This window comes from Augochlora pura, chromosome 3, assembly GCF_028453695.1.
Source record: "Augochlora pura isolate Apur16 chromosome 3, APUR_v2.2.1, whole genome shotgun sequence".
Lineage (NCBI taxonomy): Eukaryota > Metazoa > Arthropoda > Insecta > Hymenoptera > Halictidae > Augochlora > Augochlora pura.
In genome coordinates, this window is record NC_135774.1 from 13,851,424 (window position 1) to 13,871,724 (window position 20,301).

General features: G+C 47.2%; 2 protein-coding genes across 3 annotated transcripts in view; one reads left to right on the forward strand and one right to left on the reverse strand.

Annotated features, from left to right (window-relative positions):
- The window catches only part of LOC144467676 (zwei Ig domain protein zig-8), a 134,198-nt gene extending 131,483 nt beyond the window's left edge, over positions 1-2,715 (forward strand). The window contains exon 7 of the mRNA XM_078176575.1: positions 2,579-2,715. Within this exon, the coding sequence (XP_078032701.1) occupies positions 2,579-2,715 (137 nt within the window). The remainder of the gene's footprint in view (positions 1-2,578) is intronic.
- Positions 2,716-16,203: 13,488 nt separating this feature from the next.
- Positions 16,204-20,301, reverse strand: part of LOC144467865 (zwei Ig domain protein zig-8) — a 234,523-nt gene continuing 230,425 nt past the window's right edge. For both annotated transcript variants that reach the window (XM_078176847.1, XM_078176846.1), the window contains exon 7: positions 16,204-20,063. In XM_078176847.1, the coding sequence (XP_078032973.1) occupies positions 19,963-20,063 (101 nt within the window). In that variant the 3' untranslated portion in view covers positions 16,204-19,962. The remainder of the gene's footprint in view (positions 20,064-20,301) is intronic.

Below are 20,301 nucleotides of genomic sequence, written 5' to 3' on the forward strand. Positions count from 1 at the left end.
TCGTAGAAACGAGGAGGCGGAAGTTATTCCGTGAGCACTGTTTACAGGCTCCATATTTAATACGGCGTGCGGTATTTAACGTTCGAAGTACGTTTAATCAAAAGACGATATTCATAGCTACGCGGTCAGCGAGGCAGCGCCGTAACTCAAACTTCTAAAAGTAACAGTCCGGAAAAGTTGAACGCTTAATCGTTCGAGAATATGAAAGCATAATTACCGGGCGGGGTCGGGCACGCCGGGGAAATTCGCTTGCCGACATGCCGGTGAATCGAGCGTGAAAGCCGAAGTACCACTTTCAGGCGAACGGGAGAGTAGACGCTGGCGAAAGGACGAAAATAAGATGAACAGAAGGAAGAAGAAGAGAGAAGAAAAGGAGGAAGAAGATGGAGAAGAAGTGAGAGAAGAAGACGAAGATTAAGAAGAAGAAGAAGAAGAAGAGGTGGAAGAACGATAGAAGAACGGGGAGGCACGAAAGAATTTCGACGGTTCCCAACGTAGACGGACGCCCGTTCGTTTTTCACCGGCGAATCGCTCGTATTTCTGTCATTAGGGGATCAGGGCTTGTGTAATCAGAGAGGAAAATCGTTAGAAAAGTCATTTCAAGAAAATAAAGTACCTGTTAGCGGCTCCTCGAAAAAAGTCAAGATCCCGTAAAGCGCCGCTAAGAACGACTGCTTCGAGAGCCTCAAACAGCCAATAGTTACAGCCCCGGGGCTTCCACGTCGTTAACGACTTCAACGATTTTCCGTATCCGGTTCGGCAATCGACAGCTGGCCCGAGACGCGTTCGCCTGCTTCTCTCCCGCCATAAATGCGAAATCCGGGAAATCCCGGTCGCACGGAACGACGCCGGAAAAATCGTCGCGCCGCATTCCCAATTACTTCGCGCTCTCGGCGAATTGCTCGGCGATTCCGAGGCTTGTTTAACCCTTTGACGATCCCAAATGACTACTGCTGCGATAAGACGATCGCGATTTAGTGCATCGATATTTAAAATCACGGAGACTGAGTCGAACTATGTCTAGCCAAAGAAAAGAAAACTTTAAGAAATTGATTAAATTACGAGAATTATCGTCAACGTTATTTTCTCACCTAATTTCTAATAAATAATCGTGTAACGTAATTTAAAGTCCAATATATCAATCCGAATAAAGCAAGAAGAATAAAGCTCTCGTTTTCGAGTGTTCCGACTAGCAGTAGTTTAAATCCCGAGCGACTTGGAGCGCCAGGTACGGCAAAGGGGTTTAATTGCTGCCGGATCGAATGGCCGAGTTAGTTACAGGGCACTCGTCGTGCTCCGTCGTCGGACATTTTAATTTTCAGACGAGTCCTGGCTTTGCAAAAGCCTTTCCAGAGCAACGTAATAACACCGCGTGCTTTATGAAATAGGGTTTGGCAAGGTTCTCGCAGCTTCTTGTACAGTCAGACACTTATGCGTGTCCAACAGCATCTGCTCGTACCCATTCTTTACGTTCGCGAGGGATAAGGTAGCATTTACGCAGGAATTATCTGTGGAATACTTTGCACTCTCGTGCTGCATAGGACAAGGCAACGAAAATATGTTCCTGGAGCAGGTTAGTTTAAACTCTTGCACTATAGTAACGAGTCGGACTCGTGACAAATACTGCATGTAAAATCTACTGAATATGAATATTTTTAATTTCTTCTAAATCGAAATAAAATTTAATACTGAGATCAAAGTGTAGAAACGGAAATAAATAAAGACGATACAAGTGATTAAAATTATATGGTCCTATTAAGGAAAATATTAAAGACAAATAATTGCTCTAATCAACGCAACGTGAAAGGAGTCAGTGCAAGGGGTTAAGCGAGATTATTTTAATGTTCCTTGCGAAGATTCGGAAGCCCTCGGAGATCCGGATAGTGGATCTTAGCGGATCTACCGGTGTCGCGCCTCTTTGTTCCGCGGCATACATAGTAATTGCAAAGAAAGGAGTATTAATCCAGCGACAGGCTTTTGTCGCGGCAGAAGAATTAATCAAGAAAATGACACCACGCGCGAGACGGCGCGCCGTAATCCGTCGAGGCGGGTTCCGCTAATTCGACCCCGTCGCGGATTTAATTATGAGGAGAGCAAATGGAAAATAATGTTGCCGGGAATCGTGCACGGGAATGTTCGGCCCGTCTAAGCCGTGGGGCGTTCTCGCGACCGAAAGCGGACGACGCTGCTTTCGCGAGATTAGCGAAGCGGAATTACTCAGATTCGAGAAACTCGCGGGCAATTATTTGCCGGCCCGGGGCCCCGGCGTCGCCGCGCTAAAGAGCGTGGTAATTAATGAAGACCTTTCTCGACGACTAGCCCGGGCCGCCCAGGAAAAACCTATAATCCGATAGTCTCCGTAGAGGGGGGTGGGGGTGATGGGACATTGATTTACGAGGCCGCGGTCTCATTATTCTTTCAGGATACGTCGGCGGCCGGGACTCGTTCGCGCGCTCGTTCCGCGGATCGACGACCGCCTTCGGGGCACCGCGAGACGCCGCGCCGAACGCTCGCGAGAACCGTCCCGGACAAAAGCGAAAGGCACGAGAGAGAATGACGACTTTTATTTCTGTTACAGGGGAACGCACGGAAGCCATGCAACGTGACGCCGGATACGTCTCGTCCGGATGTGACGTCAGCCACTGGCCCGGACTTCTGGTTCCGTTCTCGTGGTTTCTAATACTCGCGCGAAACAGCCAAACTTCCCTGCAATAGCGCCCCCGCACCAGGACAGTATTTCACGCGCGCCTCCGCCGTCCTACCGCGGGTTCCCCGGGATCGAAGGGAGCGCGCCAGAAATTCGACCGACGTCGGCGAGATCGTAAACCGGATACCTGGGGATCGTCGATGACGGACCGGGGACACGCAGAAAGTCGGCGGAAAATGTTGCGGCTTTACATCGGGAAGCAGCCCGAACTTCGCGGACTTCTAAGTAATTTTTAACGAATTCTGGTGATGGGGTTGTCGATACAATTATCGCTTTATTCATTGTAAGGAGATTCTGTTCGAACTTTAATTCAGACTTCGAGGACTTTAATTCAGACTTCGAGAACTTTAATTCAGTTTCGAATTGGTCGGTTTCAATCATTCCGTTTCGGCGCAGCCGGAATTAGAAGAATTACGGAGCCCGGAAAGTCTCGCGCGCTCGAATTGATTTTTTGAATAAATTATCGACGTTTGAGCTGTTATCATTTCGTAAGAAAGAGTCGTGCAGCGGCAGCCGCGGCGGTGCTGACCTACCTCAGCGGTGCGACAGTTGCAGTGGTCAGATGTTGCGCGGGTCGGACACGCGCGCCAGCGGTTGCTGACACGGCCACTTTCGAACCCGTATATCTAGGGAACCGGCACTGCTATCGACTCGGACAAAAATGCATTTTAAAGGGCAAGGTTCACGCTTCAATTCAGCGTGGGTTTAATCCGTACTCGCTTTCCAGAAATGTAGGATCGGGTTTTAGGTGATTGACTCCCGCAATATCGCAATGTCTTAATAACGAAAAAAGCAACTTTATTAATAGAATAAAATGTGAGAGATATAGAGATACAAAAACGAAATACAATTATTAGCTATTCACCGCAGCTACGACCGATCACAACTGAGGATCGCTTCGGCGATCCTCTCCGCGTTACCGCTGATCGCTTTCCTTTGTTTTTTTCCGCCGAGCGCAACACCCGGCCATCCACCAAGTCACCGCGCTCGCGACATCCTACACTCGGCCATTCCTGCATACTCTTCGGTCTCCGAAGAGTTCACATCATACAGCTTCATACAGTCGACCGCAGTTGTTGTGATACGAGACCCTTCGCCGCTTCCTACACGAATGACCTCGTACCTATCATTACGTCTGACGCCGGACACTCGATATGGCCCGAGAAATTTCGCTTTTAATTTAGAGCCAGGATCGTACTGAGTCTTTTTAATTACAACTAAATCGTCTACCGCATACTTCGTTGGCGCTTTACGTTTTTTATTATACACCCGTCGATTCTCTTCTTGTTTCTTACGCACTAACGCTAATATAGTATCTTCTACTATTAAAACTGGGTAACGACTTAACGCATCTACATGAGGCAACTGTGATCCTGGACGATGCTCGACTTCGTAATCAAATTCTTCTAGAATTAATGCCCATCTCGCTATTTTTGGCGATAGATCGAACTTATGCAGAGTCTTACGCAATGCATCGCAGTCGGTAACTAACTTAAATTTTATTCCTAATAAATATACCCTGAACATTTGTACGGCTTTAATAACAGCTAAAATTTCGAGTTCGTAGGAGTGATAATTTCTTTCCGCATCCGAAGTCTTCCTACTCATGAAATAAACTGGATGAAAATGTTTCTCGTCAACGTCTTTTTGCAACAATATTGCGCCGCATCCGTCTTTACTTGCATCGGTATGCAATTCTGTAATTGCCGTAGGACTATAAATTCGCAATGTCGGTTTATTAGCCAACGCTGCTTTTAACGTTTCAAACGATCTTAGCTGCTCTATGCTGAAATTAAATTTAACGTTGTCCTTTAGTAAATCTGATAAAGGGCGGGCTATTTTGGCATAATCGCGAATAAACTTTCGAAAATATCCTGTCAGTCCTAAGAAACTCTGAATTTGTTTCCTAGATGAAAGAGTTGGAAAATATTGTACTGCTTTAATTTTCGCTGATGATGGATATACGAATCCCTCTTCTATTTCGTAGCCAAGATATTCCACGCGTTTCTGCAAAAATGTGGACTTTTTCGAATTAATATCTAAACCATTTTCTTCCGCGACTTTTAACGTTTGAACCAGATTCTGAAATGCATCTTCGTTATCAACGCCAGGTACGATCAAATCGTCCATGTATGTGAAAACAATTTTACACGCAATTAGATGTTTAAAAACTTCTTGTATAAATCTGAGAAAAACTGCAGGACTATTACAAAGACCAAAAGGCGTTTTCGCGAATTCGTATTGTCCGTCCGGAGTCACGAATGACGTATATTTCTGACTTTCTTTTTCTACCGGTACGTGGAAAAAACCATTCCTCAAATCAATCACCGAGAATACCCGAGCACCCGCTAACGCATCCAAACTATCTTCTATAAGCGGCATCGGAAATCTGTCCCTAACTATCTGTTTATTTAGCTTACGATAATCGACGCAGACGCGATACTCGCCGTTTTTCTTCGGTACTATTACTACCGGACTTGTGTATTCACTGATGCTGGGATGAATCACACCGCTCTGCAACCATTCCTTGATTTGTTCCGATAGGACGACCTTCTCTTTCGGCGATAATCGTCTCGGACGAGAGTAGATGGATTCCTGGTTTCGTAATACGATCTTGGTCTCGACTGCTGTCTTCACACTCTCAGCTGGCTTATAATTTGAAACCACGGCCTTTATCTTATCGTCGTAGGAAGTATACGCACTTAATTCGTCCTTTTCGATAAAATTTATTGATAATAAGTCAATAATGTCTTTATCGATGTTAGATTTAGAGTCCCTCTTATTCGTCTCACTGCGTTCGTTATAACTTTCACTTTTTTTGTCGCTTGCTGTTTTTACGGTTATCACCCCCTTGTTCATGCATAGTTCCACTCGATTTAAAAAATCACGTCCTAGTATCACTTCCGATGTCATGGATTCTCGCGGAACCACCAACATGCTGGTTATGTGTTCGTCTCCGTCAATAACCAGTTTCGCGTCAAATCGCCCGATCGGGATAATTCGCGCGTTACCGAATCCCGTAAGCGTGCGCGAGGTTTCGTTTAGCCGCACTTTGCCTATTTTGTCAAAAAGATCTTTTCGAATAAGGCTTACTTCACTACCGGTGTCCACTAATGCACCACACGTTACATTGTCAATGCTCACTTTGAGTTCGCCGCCGTTACATTGTATAGAATTCACCTTTGTAACACTTTGCTTCGATTTCTTTCCGTCGGGACAATTTGGTGCAATGTGACCAAAATTGTTACAATTAAAACATTTTAGTCCTTTTGCTTTGTCTGGGCAGTTTGAATGCTCATGATCTATTGAACCACATCCGTAACAGTGAGTCTTGCCGTATTTGCCATGAGGCATTTTCTTTTTCTCTATTTCTGCTTTTTTGATAAACGGCTTCTTGTTTTCCATCATCTTTTCTTTCCTTCTGTCGAAGAGTTCCAAACGTTTCCTCATTTCGTGTAACGAACATGCACCATACAACATTGTTTTGTTCATTTCTTCGTCCTGTATTCCGTTAATGATGTGTTCGATTAGTGCTTCGTCCTCCACGTTTCCTTGGCTTGCTATTTCCTGCAGTGCACCGATGTACTGCCGTGCGCTTTCGTTTTGTCTTCTTTTTCGCTTTGCAAGCTGCGCGTGAACTATTGCACTATTCACTTCGGTCTCAAACTCATGTTTTAATCTCTTCTTTAATATCTTCCATGAAGTTAAACCCGTTTCGTACGTTACGAACTGTTTGGCCGAACCTTTCAGCATACGTTTTCCATACAACAGCATCTGCACATCGTTCCATTCCAATAATGTGCTCAATTCCTCGAAGTCTGCGATCCATTTTTCAATTGGCAGTCTATCGTCTCCCGTAAAGTACGCTAGACTTTCGTCAACGTCTTTTATCGTAAATTTAACGCCACGTGTAGCACGTTGCGTGCGAGTCCACTCCTCTCTTTTGTTTCTTGCTGTCCTCGTCGCGCCTTTGCTAGATGCATAGCTATCTTCATCTGAAACGTCGCTTTCCTCCTCCTCGCTGTCGGAAACTTCTTCCGCTGTGTTCCTTTGCAATTGGTTTATTAATATGTTTCTCAAGTCTTCTTTTTTACCCATGGGTTTTATATTTAACTTCATTAATTCACGTTTCAGCTGATCCACTTTCATTTTCTTTATTCTGTCTTCTGTGAGTGCGTCGGTCGTATCTCCGCTTGCGTCTTTCAACTTTTCTTTTGCGAAGTTCACCACAGTTTGGTTGTGAATATCGGCAATCTCTTCTGACGCTGTACCACGTGTTTCGCTCATATCGCTTCTTCTCTCCATCGCTTCACACAAATATTCCACACGCTTATCGTTATTCTTCTTACCGAAATTCGTCACTTTCAACTTCTGCAACACAACTTATATTGCACTTAACGATTTCGACACCGTATAACTTTTACGATATTATCTGTCGTCAATTCACTTCGATCCCGGCACGAGCCCCCACTTGTAGGATCGGGTTTTAGGTGATTGACTCCCGCAATATCGCAATGTCTTAATAACGAAAAAAGCAACTTTATTAATAGAATAAAATGTGAGAGATATAGAGATACAAAAACGAAATACAATTATTAGCTATTCACCGCAGCTACGACCGATCACAACTGAGGATCGCTTCGGCGATCCTCTCCGCGTTACCGCTGATCGCTTTCCTTTGTTTTTTTCCGCCGAGCGCAACACCCGGCCATCCACCAAGTCACCGCGCTCGCGACATCCTACAGAAATATAATTAAAAAATCAAATTACTTGGAATTAATTTCTGTAGACTCGTTTAATTCCATAAATTCGACAATAATTTAACAAAACGAATTTATGCGAAGTAAATCAGTGCGTTTAATAATCTAGCTTTGTTACTCTGTTGTTAGCATAAACGACAGCGTTAGAGACCTCCGGGCAACCTCGGCTGTTTAAATTTCAATGGTGAACGTTCGACTAATCGATAAATCGTCGGGATATGTGACTACAAAGCTGTAGCTCCTCTTACTCGTGAATTTTTAACGCGGCGAACTGTTCGGCTCGCTGCAACTGACAAACGAAAATTGACAAAAGGACTCGGGGAAACGTTCGGAACAGAATTCGTCGGGTAGAAACGGGCAAGCGAGAAGTGGCGTCGAACGTGTATTTTTTTACGTAAATAATTCAGTAAGCGAAGCCGCAATGCTGCACTTGATCTCAACGCGTCGGCACGTCTTTTTCAATTCCGCCGTGGCAATTCACGGCGCTTCTTTGAGCGTACCTCTTCAAGTGAATAGGGTTAAAGTGGCCGTGCCGGCGTCAAAGGATGTGAGGGTAATTCGATATCCTGTGTCTTAGCCACGTCGATGCCTCTTCCGCGCCAAGGAGCCGGCACGTTAATGAAATCTTTAATTCATAACTTTATTCGCCGGCGCCCGTGTTTGAAATGAGCCGAGGCCTCGGCCGGAAACGGCCGGCAGTTTGTACATAACCGGAGTCGGGATTTCCACTTGTCATCGCCCGTAGTATTAATTAAAAATTAAGACCACTGCCCAGCGTGGATTGCGAGTGTTCTTGCGATAGTTATCTAAAGCGCAGCGGCATTTCGTTGCATTTCGAACCAGACATTTTCGTAAAATTGAAAAACATGTAAACTCACGCAGGAACATTCACTATCCACGTTCGCCTCTAGCATAGTATTTATTGTTAAAATATTCTAAGCGTACTCTTAATGCACTTCGAAGAACGAATTTATTTTTGAATGATCCGCCGCTTTGTTCACGTTTCGTTCGCTCGAACACGCGCCGCACTTTGTACGTTATTTCTAAATAAACTTATTCGAAGTAACGACGATTTCATTTCAGCGTTCGATCTTGAGCTTTTCCAAACTTATAATAGATATTGCGCTCGCAAGGGACGAAATTATTCCCGCAGAGCCCGCCCCTCCGTCCCCGTCGAACAATTTTGCATTATGAATTACAAATAAGCGGGCCGGTCGCATCGGAAATCAAGGTCCGACTCCGGCGAGCAAGAATTTACTTTTCCATCGCTCGCATCGGTTCTCCGATATGAATTTTAAAACGCCGCTAGCATGGGGGTTCTATTTAAAAACCGTTGGAAGAGGGTCGGAACCGGGGTTTTCTCCCCCATTAGCCCGGAGCTAAACATTACCTAACCCTGTCCAGCCGGGACCCGCGACCCTCGTTTCCACGGGGTGACAGCCACGCGAGTCAATTTAGCAAGGTCCCGGACGTTTCGAACTATCCTCGAACTCGTTCGTTCGTGACTGAATGCAAATAACCGGTAATAATCGTGGATTCCGCCTGGCTGGGAGCAATTATTGACGGAAAGCACCCTTGAATGTTGCCGTCGAAATACTCGCCGCCCTCGAACACCGAAAATTCGACGAGCAAGCGCGAAATAACAACGAACCGACGCTCCTAAACGAATCGTTGTACATAGAATTTTCATGGGGGAAACGAGTGAACGTCTTGCACGAGCCGCTTCTATAAGGGGAAGAGACGGCATGAATTTCGGGGGTTCGTCGATCCTGCATGACAAGTCTGCCGGAAACAGTATCCACCGCCAGCGCCGGGCTATTTCAGCTGCAGCCCGGCCCGGCCCGAACTTGAAAAATAATTCAGCACGCGGTAATGTCCTGAATATAAAATCCGCCGAGCGACGGCCGGTTGCGGGACGGAAGGGCTGGATCGGAGTTCCGGCGAATTTTCATTTATTAATTCCAAAAACTTTCAGCCGGACCTCGTATAGAATTGTCCCCGGAAAAAGCCGGGCCGGGACTTGGAAATTAATCGCTGACCCGGCCAGAATTTTTTCGGATCCCGTTCGATGATTAATGTAACGAACCCGGGGTTCATCGGGACCGCGGCTCCCGGCGATTCATTTATCAGGCCCTGCCACAAGTCGCGTTTCCTCGACGTGAAATTTATAAGTGTTTGGCAACGTCCGTCTATCGAACAATGTTTTAATAATGTCGGCACGAAAGATGCGAGATTAATGCCAGGTAGGAAAAACAGTTGAATGAGTTACTTTGATTTCGAGGAATTTGAAAATACCCTGTTGCTACGTGTTACAGTTTATTATACATGACAAGATCATGAAGAGAGATCTTCAACGCTGTTATAATATTTTAAATAATTATTTTAGAACGGTTCGTCAAAGGCGTCTATTAAAAACGATCGGAGAGTATAATGTCTTCAGGGATGAATTCAAAATCGATTTAATTGTCTCTACTTTATTTATCATTCACCTCATTTCATTCAACAAGATTTTGCTAGTATTATTGAGGGATTCTGTAGCAAATAGTTTTTTCACTTTCTTCTTGGGATTATTATCACTTTCACTTGGAATAATTATAATTTAAAAAAAAACTAAACGTACACATCCGCGACTAAAAGCGCGAAGAGTTTGAGGGAATTAAATAATTTCAACGAGCTCGCGTTTGACACGTTCGATCGCCGAACGAGTCGCTCGAATCTGATTCATGGCCAGAGATAATATATTCGGCTGGAATATATTTACGAGATGGAATTCGTGAAAAAGCGAGCAGATTGAATCGCGCGCTGTAAGGGACCGAAACGAAATACTTGGAGTCGTTTAAACGATACCCAGCTACGAATAAAATAACGCTAAATTTACGGCTGGCCGTGAATCAACATGCTTTATGATTGTTCGGGTTGCGGATGATAAAGGGTGAAAAGCGGAGGACTAGGTAGACCGGAGAGGTCGAACGGAGGTTCGCACGGTTTCGTCGGCGGCGGGGGCGGGGGGGGGGGGGGGGGGGGGGGGGGCCACGGTGAAAATTGGAAAACTGCATTGTCCAGCCGTTCCGTTCCCGCGGGACACATTCGTTAGCGGCATCGTCCATCGGTAATAAATTTCACGTATCTTCCCAGCTCCCGGTCTTTCATTCTTGCTCAAATTAAAGATCATACCGATCGGGCACGGGTCTGGGATAACAGGAAATTCGTAGCGCGTCCCGCGCCGTGGCGGGAGGGGGGAGGGGGAGGGACCGCCTCCCGATAATCTCTCTCCTGGATCTTCGTTTCTGCTCCTCGGCCTCGAATAAAATTCCTGGTACGGACGGGATAGAAAAACCGGCTCGAAACTCGGCGAGACGTGATTACCGGCTCGAATGGGAAGAGTGTGTCCCGCGGGATTAATTTAGCTCTACCGGTGCCGGCGAACCGGACGAATCAATGGATCACTTCGACCGGGAAATGACAGTTAATTTTCACCGTGATTTGCCTGGTTACTCATTGCGGGGGAGCAAGAAGGCTGCTCCCGTTCTCCCGCTCTCTCTCTCCCTCTCTCTCGCGTTTCACGCACCCCGGGTAAAAAGTGTGTTTGTAACCCTGCTCTGTTGACTCGCGATTCAATTTCGCTGTAACGAATAAACAGCCACCGACCGGATCCGAAAACTCATCCCCCCCGTCGTCCGTTCACGCTACTACTCCTCCACCTCCCCGTCGCGGTTCAACCCGGCGATTCGATGAATTCGTTCGAGTGAACAGCCCCGAAAAACTGGGCCGATTTAAAGCCACCGGCCGCTGCCAAATTTCGCTAAGTGATGCGATTTCGATAAAAATTCAATCTAGCAAAGTAATCCGGCGCGCGGCACTGTCGCTTGTAATTCCATTGAAAATTGCAACGGCTACAATTTTTCTCGCTACTCAACAGTTCCCCTTGCTGCATCCGCGAAATATATTATTTCAACGATGGATTAACCCCGTTTCTTTTTGCGCGCGCGCTCGCGACGCAGCGCCGCGTTTTTGAAATTTCAATCGCCGGATGGGGCACAGACATTCGCTTCAAAGAGCGAGTATAAGTATAATCGAGCGAAAGTATAATCTTTTTAGATCCAATCTAAATGGCTTGACTTTTTCTGTAAATGTTAGTTCACTGTGCAGTGATTGATATACTATATTCTTTAATTTTATTATTATTTGGAGTAGAAGGAAGTGTAAAAGAAACTGTCGATTTTTTGATTTTCTTATCCGAGCCTTTAATGAAAATTGAGGAAATGCATTGGGTGCTTCTTGGTATCTTGTATACGTACTGAATATTTATAAAATCGTTGACCCAATTTTACTGCTTATTACATCAGTTGATAAATGACACAGTGCAGACAAATTAAATGGTGTGTTTTATCCACATCGAGCGTCGTAAAATATATGAATTATATGTGGATGTGTTTTATATGAAAACGAATTATTTTCATAATTCAAGTGTGAAGAATATCAAGTATTATATTTCTGTTACCATTTCTATTATATTCCTATTATATTCCTGGTACCATTTCTATTATATTCCTATTATATTCCTGGTACTCATATATTTATAATTACCATTTAAGGTCGCTATCATTAGCTCTAACATTAACTAAAAATATGCAATGCCTTCAAGATACTGCAAAGAACAATCTAACAATCGTAACGCTTCCATGCCAAAATTCCTCCACCGATCACGTCACGTTTTAATTTCCCCGAGCAGTGGGAGAATTATGTTGCCAATAAAGGGGCGCACGCCATCTTGACCGGTTAGTTCGCGATTCAGTATCGCGGTAACGAATGGCCGGGGGCCCGGAATACTTTCGCACCCTCCCTGCTCGCGCCTCCCTCGCTGGTCCTACCGCCAACCCCACTCTGGCTGTCGCGCGTGAAAAGCCGGAATTGCTCTCGACTATTGAAAAACAATTAAACCGGTAAAATATCGGCAAACAGGGCTCGATGGACGGCTGATATTTTAACGGTCCGCAGCCAGCCTCACCCCCCACGGCGATCGCTTTTGCCACCCTTTAGCGGCGATCCCATCCCCGCGCCGCCCTCGACACACACTTAACCTACTTATTTCCTCGTTAACCCTCGGGCCGATTCAATTTTCACTTAACAGTTGTTGCAGTTGCGGAGCGCGGCCGGCGTGTAACGAGGCGCTTTCGTTGGATATACCGGCCGCATAAAAAATGCCGGATTAGAATTTCGTTGGTCGAGTAGCGGGCGCGCGCGCGCGCGCGAACCCGGCTGACCCATATCCCGCTTCGGGAACAATCTCATTTACGACTACTGATCTTCTTTGAAATTCCACCGTTATGGAAATTCCCTTATCCGGGCGGCCACCGTGTATGCTCATTCGCATGCAACAACCCAGTTCCCGTCGCGATAAATCGCGCACTTAAACACTTGTTGAGGCTGCGTGCCGCAAGCTTTCAACGGGAGTTGTACGAGTCAATAATTGCACAGCCTTTTCGATTAAGTGTTTAAAAAATCTGATTGCAATATTCCCGGGTCCTCGGGTCGTTCAACAGACCCCTGTGTACAATGGCGAATTAAAGCGCTCGTTATTCTTGCATCTTTACAACGCTGTTGCATTTTCTAAAATAAACTAAATGTGATTCGAATTTCTTTTAAATATTAGAAGCCATAATTTACTGTACGATAACTTAAATACCTTTCTAAAAATTATAAAAATTTTGCTATTATTTAGAACAGTGCGGAAAGATAAGATACCCTTTTGTAAAAATCTTTTTATCGTAGCTCGTAACAAAGATTTAAAAAATATGCGTTCCAAGTGGCAGCAATATCAATCAGTCTATAGTCTAGTCGGTCTAATATAACAATGCACAACTCCTCCGATGCAGTTTCGAAAATGTTATTGCGTTCCGAAAGGTGCACGGATACTGTGCCGCTTACTGTGAGTCCGTCACCGCGGCGTCGGGCAACAGAAAGTGGCGAAGCGTCTCCCGGATACCGGCGAAAACTTAATTGAATAGCCGGGAGACGCGATCCATAGCGAGTTAACCGCGCAAAGATCAATATTACTGAAGATCATTTCTACCTGAGTGTTGTTCGCCGAAGACGCCGCATACCGATGCTGTTTGCAGTGGAACTTCGTCGACGCCAGTAGAATAGGTCGACCACCGAGCCGGCGCCGAACTCCTGGAACTAACCGCGCGATCAAAGTCACAATCAACAATATCGTTTCTTACGCACAGTCCGCACAGTGAAACATTACCTAAACCGTGCATCACAGATCACGATCCGCTGCATCCAGACATCATGGCCAATTACGTCAGTAATTTTTCCAAGGAACCAAACCACTCCGTCGACTATAATTTGCCACCGTGCGATCCGTTGTCCTGTCGAGCGCAATCTCGCGCGATTACCGGCTTGGAAAATCGGTCGAACGTGGATCGCTCGAAAATGTTTGCGAGTCGCGGGACTATTAAAAGACGGCTCGCGTTCGCCTCGGACGCTATACGGGCGTGTATATACATTCTTTTTTTCCAGGCCGAGCCAGATATGTAAAACCGAGCCTGGCTAGCGTGTCCAACAGCTTCGCCCACTTTTTTTTTCCATTTCCATCGGTTACCACACACGGATATATGCCGCCCCTCCGGAGGTCCAGTTTCACGCGTGGAAATTACCTCGTGCTCTAGCAGCAGACCGTCCCCACCTACACACACACACACATGCTCCAAGGGAAAACGAACGACGGGATAAGCCTGTCGGGCTATCCGCCGCTATCCGCGGACACGACTGTTTCCAGCTTCGCCGCTGTCACAATTAATGAACGAACCCCGGTCCACCTGGTGTCGGCCGATTTTCGGGAGACGAAGCTTTTTCCAAACCTTCCGCGATGCCTCGCCGACGGTCCGCGACAGCCTAATGGCTGATCCAGGGCCGTTTTATTCCCGTCCATCTTCTTCGGGCGCCAGGCGGTTGTCGAGGTACATTGCGAGAAAGGAGGGGCGAGACTATTGCGCGTTTCGGTATTTCTCTTTATGCGAACGTTTTATGGTGTTTAATGGAAATTAGAAAATAAAATAATAGTGGACACATTCTAAGAATGTAAAATTGGCCGGATCATAAAGTGATCATACACTACTGTACTCAGAACTAATGACTTCGATCTGACGTTGACAATGAAAAGTTCATTATAATGAATTATTCTATCACTTTAGAATATCCTGTCGACAACTATAAAAACTGCCGCGTACTTATTTCACGGAAACTGTAGTGAATGCCCTTTGTCTTGTTTTGACAGGCTGGTTTTTCGTTTCAATTGCACCAATTGACAATGGCGCTGCGCATCCCACGGGTTTCCCGTCAGGATCGCTTGACCAGGGTCACCCCAAATCCGGAGCGACCCGTCAATGGGTTTTGCGATCGTTTTTGCTGGCGACGTCTCGCCCGGCCGGATTAGCGAGACCCTGCGATCCCTAAATCTGGAATAGAAAGCAAAAAATCATAGCAGCGGCCCTTGAACCGTCACGTCGACGGCAGACGTTCCTCTTCCAAAACCCTGGACGATGTTCTCCGTCCTCCGCAGCGTTTTCGCCGCGAGTCTAATATTTCAAATGGCTTTCGGATGGCGCCGGTGGATCAATCAACCGTCGAATCTTTTTCTGATTAATGAAATACCTGGGTCGACGAACCGGCGATGCCTAAACTGGAAGGGCACGAAAATAAGGACGAGGAGGCGGAAGGGCGGGTCTGCGGCAGCGAACGCGAGAGCGAAGGAGGAACGCCAAGGGACACTGCGTGGGTGGAGGTGAGTTTCGGCGGAAGAGAGGAGGAGTAGAGTCGAAGCGGAGTCGATGCGGAGTCGAATCGGAGGCGTCAGGATCCTCCTTTTTTCATTTGGCGGCGTGTCGGGGCGACAAGAGTTAGACAGGACCGCGGCGAACGATTGTATCGGATCCTGGTGAAGTCGGCTGTCGCGAGAGACGCTCCGGCTCGATTGTTTTTCGGCGACGAAATTGATTACTCCGGCGTCTGGGGAAATATGACGTAATGGCGCTTTGTCGTAAGCGTATTATCCCGGAGTTTCTCTTTTTTTTTCTGTGTTCTTTCGCGCCGGCGACGACGCCCTCGGTGCTCGACGCGCGGGTCGAACACGGGGAGAGCTCGAGAGAGATTGAATCTGAAACTGTTCCGAGGAGAATTTGACATTTGCGAGATTAAGTGACGCTTCTTGCGGCGGCCGCGCGCGTCGTCCGCGCTGACGATGATAAATCATCGGGACTCGAATTTTCGGCACCGGCGACGTCGTCCTGTCCCTCGAATTTTTTAGGCCATCCCCATCGATCACTCGTCCTTTTTTCTTCCACTCTTTCTCTGCCTCTTTCTCGCTCCCTCTGTCCCTTTCTCTCTCTCTCTCCCTCTCCCCCTCTCTCTCCTTGTTGTCCTTTCTACTTTTTTCTCTCGGCTTTTTTATTTCTGTTCGCAAACCGTCGACACGTCGTGTCCGACGAGTGTTTTCGAACACGGTCCCGCAAACAACAAACTCATTTCCATCGCCCGCGCGCCCCGGCAAAAATTGCGAACGCTCGACTAATTTGCGTACCGCATCGACACACCGCGCGGCGATAAGAATCGTTCTATCCGGGGATGGGATCCCGGAAGAATTCCTCCCCGTTCGTATCACTGGGAAGCGATAGATCGTTGAAAAAGATATCGGGGTTTTGAACGAATCGTAGCTGGTTTTTTCGTTTTATATCATCATTACATTTATTGAAACAGTATCCACGTCGATGAATATTTTTGGTTTTTCTTTACAGTATTATAGTTCCGTTAGTTTCGGGTGTTTCCGTCGCCGCTGTTTCCACCACCCGCCCCCTCCGTTCACCCGACGATTTCGTTTCTGTTTTATTAGTTTCGTGTGAGTGTGTGTTACGTTGTTTTTACCTCTCTTATCGTCTCTTTTTTTTTGTCGTTTTCTTTCGTTTTTACCTCCGCCCGCTTTGATTCGCGCCGACATTCCTCTATAACATGATACATTTTCGTTTTTTTTTTGTTTATCGATTATGAATTCGTATGTACAATGCGATCTAGGCTTACCCTATCGGCCGCGACCGACCCGTGAATCGCGGGCAGCCCCCAACGCCCCCAACCCCCGCTGATTCGGGGCTGCGATTCTTTCGTCGGTTACGCCGCGACGCGGGAGAGAGAGTCTCCCTTCGTTCGCGACGATCGCACCTAGATCATTCGAATGGCAGTTATTCCAAAGGAACGAGACTCGGTGGGGGTCGAGAAAAAAGTTTTTTTGCCCGATAAAAGTCGAATGAAATCCCGCCGATCAACGTTTCCTACCCCCTTTCGTCCCCGATCTCTCGGCCAACAACATTATAATCGATCAACGTCCGCGTCTCGAACCGCTAAACTCTCTGAATATATCACACGATCAACATTCCGAAAAAAACTGGCCCGATCGATCGACGATCAACGACACAAGCACACGGCACACGGCGCACGCACGCACGCACGCACGCACATCGATCAGTCGCACACGCGCGATCCTCTTTTTCTCGACTCCTGGCTGGCAAAGAAAACGGTGTCGTGTTTCCGTCGTGTTCGTCGCGCGATCATCACGCGTCAACTGCAAAATATTGTCCTCTCACAACGACATAAATTACCGTATATAAACTATACAAGAAGGAATAATATCGCGAGATACATCCCACGCATCCGCGCCTCTCGAGATCCACGCTCTCGGACTCTCTCTCGCTCTCTCTCTCTCTCTCGCTCTTTCTCTCGCTCTCGCTCTTGCTTTCTCTCTCTCTCTTTCTCTCGCTCTCTTACTCTCTCTCTTTCTCTCGGCCACACGCGAACGCGTCGCCCGGCAGTGTTTTACAACCGCGTTTAACACGCTATCTCCGTCGTGGTACAACATTATAAAAAATCTATGTTAGTCCTAAAGGTAAAGTCGCACCTTAACCACGCTAGCCGTTATGATATCGTTTTACTCGGTTACGTTACATCGTAGTAAATCTACTTAATTAAGTCGCCGACGTCGTGCCACCGCCTCGCGGCAAGGACCATTCGACGTTCGACGAAACGAAAAAACAAACTTCGTCCGCGAGGAAGCTCACCAAAAATACGCTGCACCTCCCACGAAACGTCCCAGCGACTCTCATTAATACTCGGATATTTTTTAAAGCTGAATAAGTATGTTTAATAGTATTCGAGATGCCTTTATTTCCTTGAGACGATGGAGAGTCTAGTTTACTTGGCTATGTCTATGATGATTCCTTTATAAGTTACTATTTTTTGTAATGAAAAAGAGAATAATGTACCTGTAATATTTAACTTCTCATTTGAGCTTATAATGAGAATTTAAACAATTCTTTTAGAGACGAATTACAAAGAAAAATCGCGAACATGATAGCTTTCTACGACATTTGACCAAAAAGTGTGAGAAATCTAGAGACAAAAAGGACAGTAACACGTGACTATTTTTCTCCTCTCAAAAATTCCGGTAATAATAAAAATATAGGAAAATTATTTAAATTCTCGTAGGCTATACAAAATCCATCAACATCTCCAAAATACTCGAGGGATTTCGACCACCACGAGAAAGCTTATTCCCATTCAAAATCTGTCCGAATATTAACGCGAGCCGCCGCGCAGGCAACAATTAACGCGATAATTGAATCAATCGTTTCCGCAGGAAATCGTCGTGAATATTGATTGGTATCACGGGGACTGAAAACCTAGAAGGAGATTAAATTGCCCCGGGATTTTTGCTGGAGGCAGGATACAGTTCTGGCGCGATGTCGTAACACAAGGTCGATCGACGTTCGCTGGCGGTTTCGTTGAAGGCAGATTTCCCAGCGATCTTCCTCGCCGCAATTTCGATGATTCCGAGCATCGAACAGAGCAACGGGGAACGCTTTGTTCTTGCCGCTGATTAGGAAAGACTTTTTGTCGATGGAGTAGTACAGTCGTGTAAAGGAAATGCTCGCGGAGCGTCGGAAAAGAGGCCCCAGACTCGATAAGTGACTAGAACTCACTGAATCGACTGAAAGGTGTCTGATTAAATACAGTAGGGAACATCGAGGTGCTAAGATATCGACGAGACGAAAAGATTTAGCAGGTGATCACCGTGATCTTCGATTTAGGAATTTAGCGTTTACCGAGCTGTAGGTCCGCGGGAGGCCGTGCATCTGGCGGCTCGGTTCATCGAGTGCCATCCACTTGGTAAGTCCCGAGCCCTTTTCCTTCGATCAATTCCAGCGGATGTCCACGGACGTCGCCCGCCCTAAGCGCACTTGTCCGGCAACCGAACGCACCGCTCGCCGGCAACACAACTCCGTACGCTTCCCATTCGCCGACCATCCTCGTCGTCTCCCGTTTCGATACGCAACGAATACCTATTTATCCACTCTTAAGTATACATGTACATAATCCTTACCTATTGACGGGACCTATGTTTAACGTCGTTCAGTCCGTGACGCTCGGGATCCTCGCGAGGTGCCGAGTCTGTGATTGCATGATTCAGTGAAGACGACTTGATCGCCGTTATCGAGTTCGCTAGAAAAATCGGGACGAGGAGAGCGATCGATTAAACACAGTTCCCCGGCGATTTCGCTCCTCAACGCAAACAGAAACATATCGAGGACGACCTAGCTTGCTGTTCCTATCCTTCCCGAGCCCGATTTCCGGCTCGCTTTCCGAAACGTTGCCGGAAATTCGTGCGGCAAACTCGCGGCAACGGTTTCCAGTCTCGGGAGTTCGTCGAACAGCGAACGGCGGTCGAGCCTGGGCGAGAATCGTGGATCGTTCGATGATCTCTTGGGAGAAAGTCCTGCGGATCGATGCTCGGAACGTAACAGCTCAGGCTCGACGACGCTCCGGGAGCCCCGGACGCGCTGTTCTGTACAAACGAGGCCGACGAACCTTTCCTTCTTTATATACAGGCGAGAATAGAGATCGAGAGATAGTGAGCGCGAGAGACTTATCCTAGCTACGCCACACACCGTTCAACCGTAAATATCGTCTGGGTACTTGGAGCCGTTCGGTCGAGACAGTCTCCGTCGGATCGACGATGCTCCAGGCCGCCGTCGGCTCCTCGACGACTCACTCGAGGCTCGTCGACGCACTCCCCCGTCACTCGGCCGAGTTTCGGAAATCGGGGCTGCAGCGTCCTGCGAGTCCTGAGAGTTCACCTGCCAGTCCTCCTGCGAGTTCACCTGCGAGTTCTCCTGCCAGATCTCCTTGCGCCGATCCATCGCGCACAGTGTCCACCACGTGTCACGTTCGCGAAATCAGATTGATCTGTCCGGGTCGAGAGCCACGGCGTGCTTCGGCTCTCCCTCTCTCTTTCTCTCTCTCTCTTTTTCTGTTTTTCCTCGACCGTTAGTTCCGATCCCGCGAGCCAAAGGGAACACAGCCCCTTTGTGGGCAGCACCGTTTTCACACCGACCGGACCGCCCGTTTTTATTTAGTCGAAGTCGCCACGGTTCACAACGAGACCGCTCACCTCAGCAGGTTCGCGATTAACAGCGTCACGGTCGCCAACAGAATAGTCGGCGCCACGCCGCAGCTTCCGCCGTGTTGCATGGCCGCCGGGTGCTCGCCTGGAAACAGAAGAAATATCGTTCAGACCCGGTTTCCCTCTATTTTCGCTCGCCCGCCCCGTGCGCCGCGTGTACCGGCGCCAACATCGCCGCGTCGCCACTGTTTTACAGCGGCGTTTAGAACGCTGCTGAACGAATTAGCCGACAAATTTAGGCGCCCTCCGTACCATCCTGTTGCTTCCAAACGAGCGTTTCGACGCTCGATGTTTTAAATCTCCAACGCGCGGCGATTTGGAAT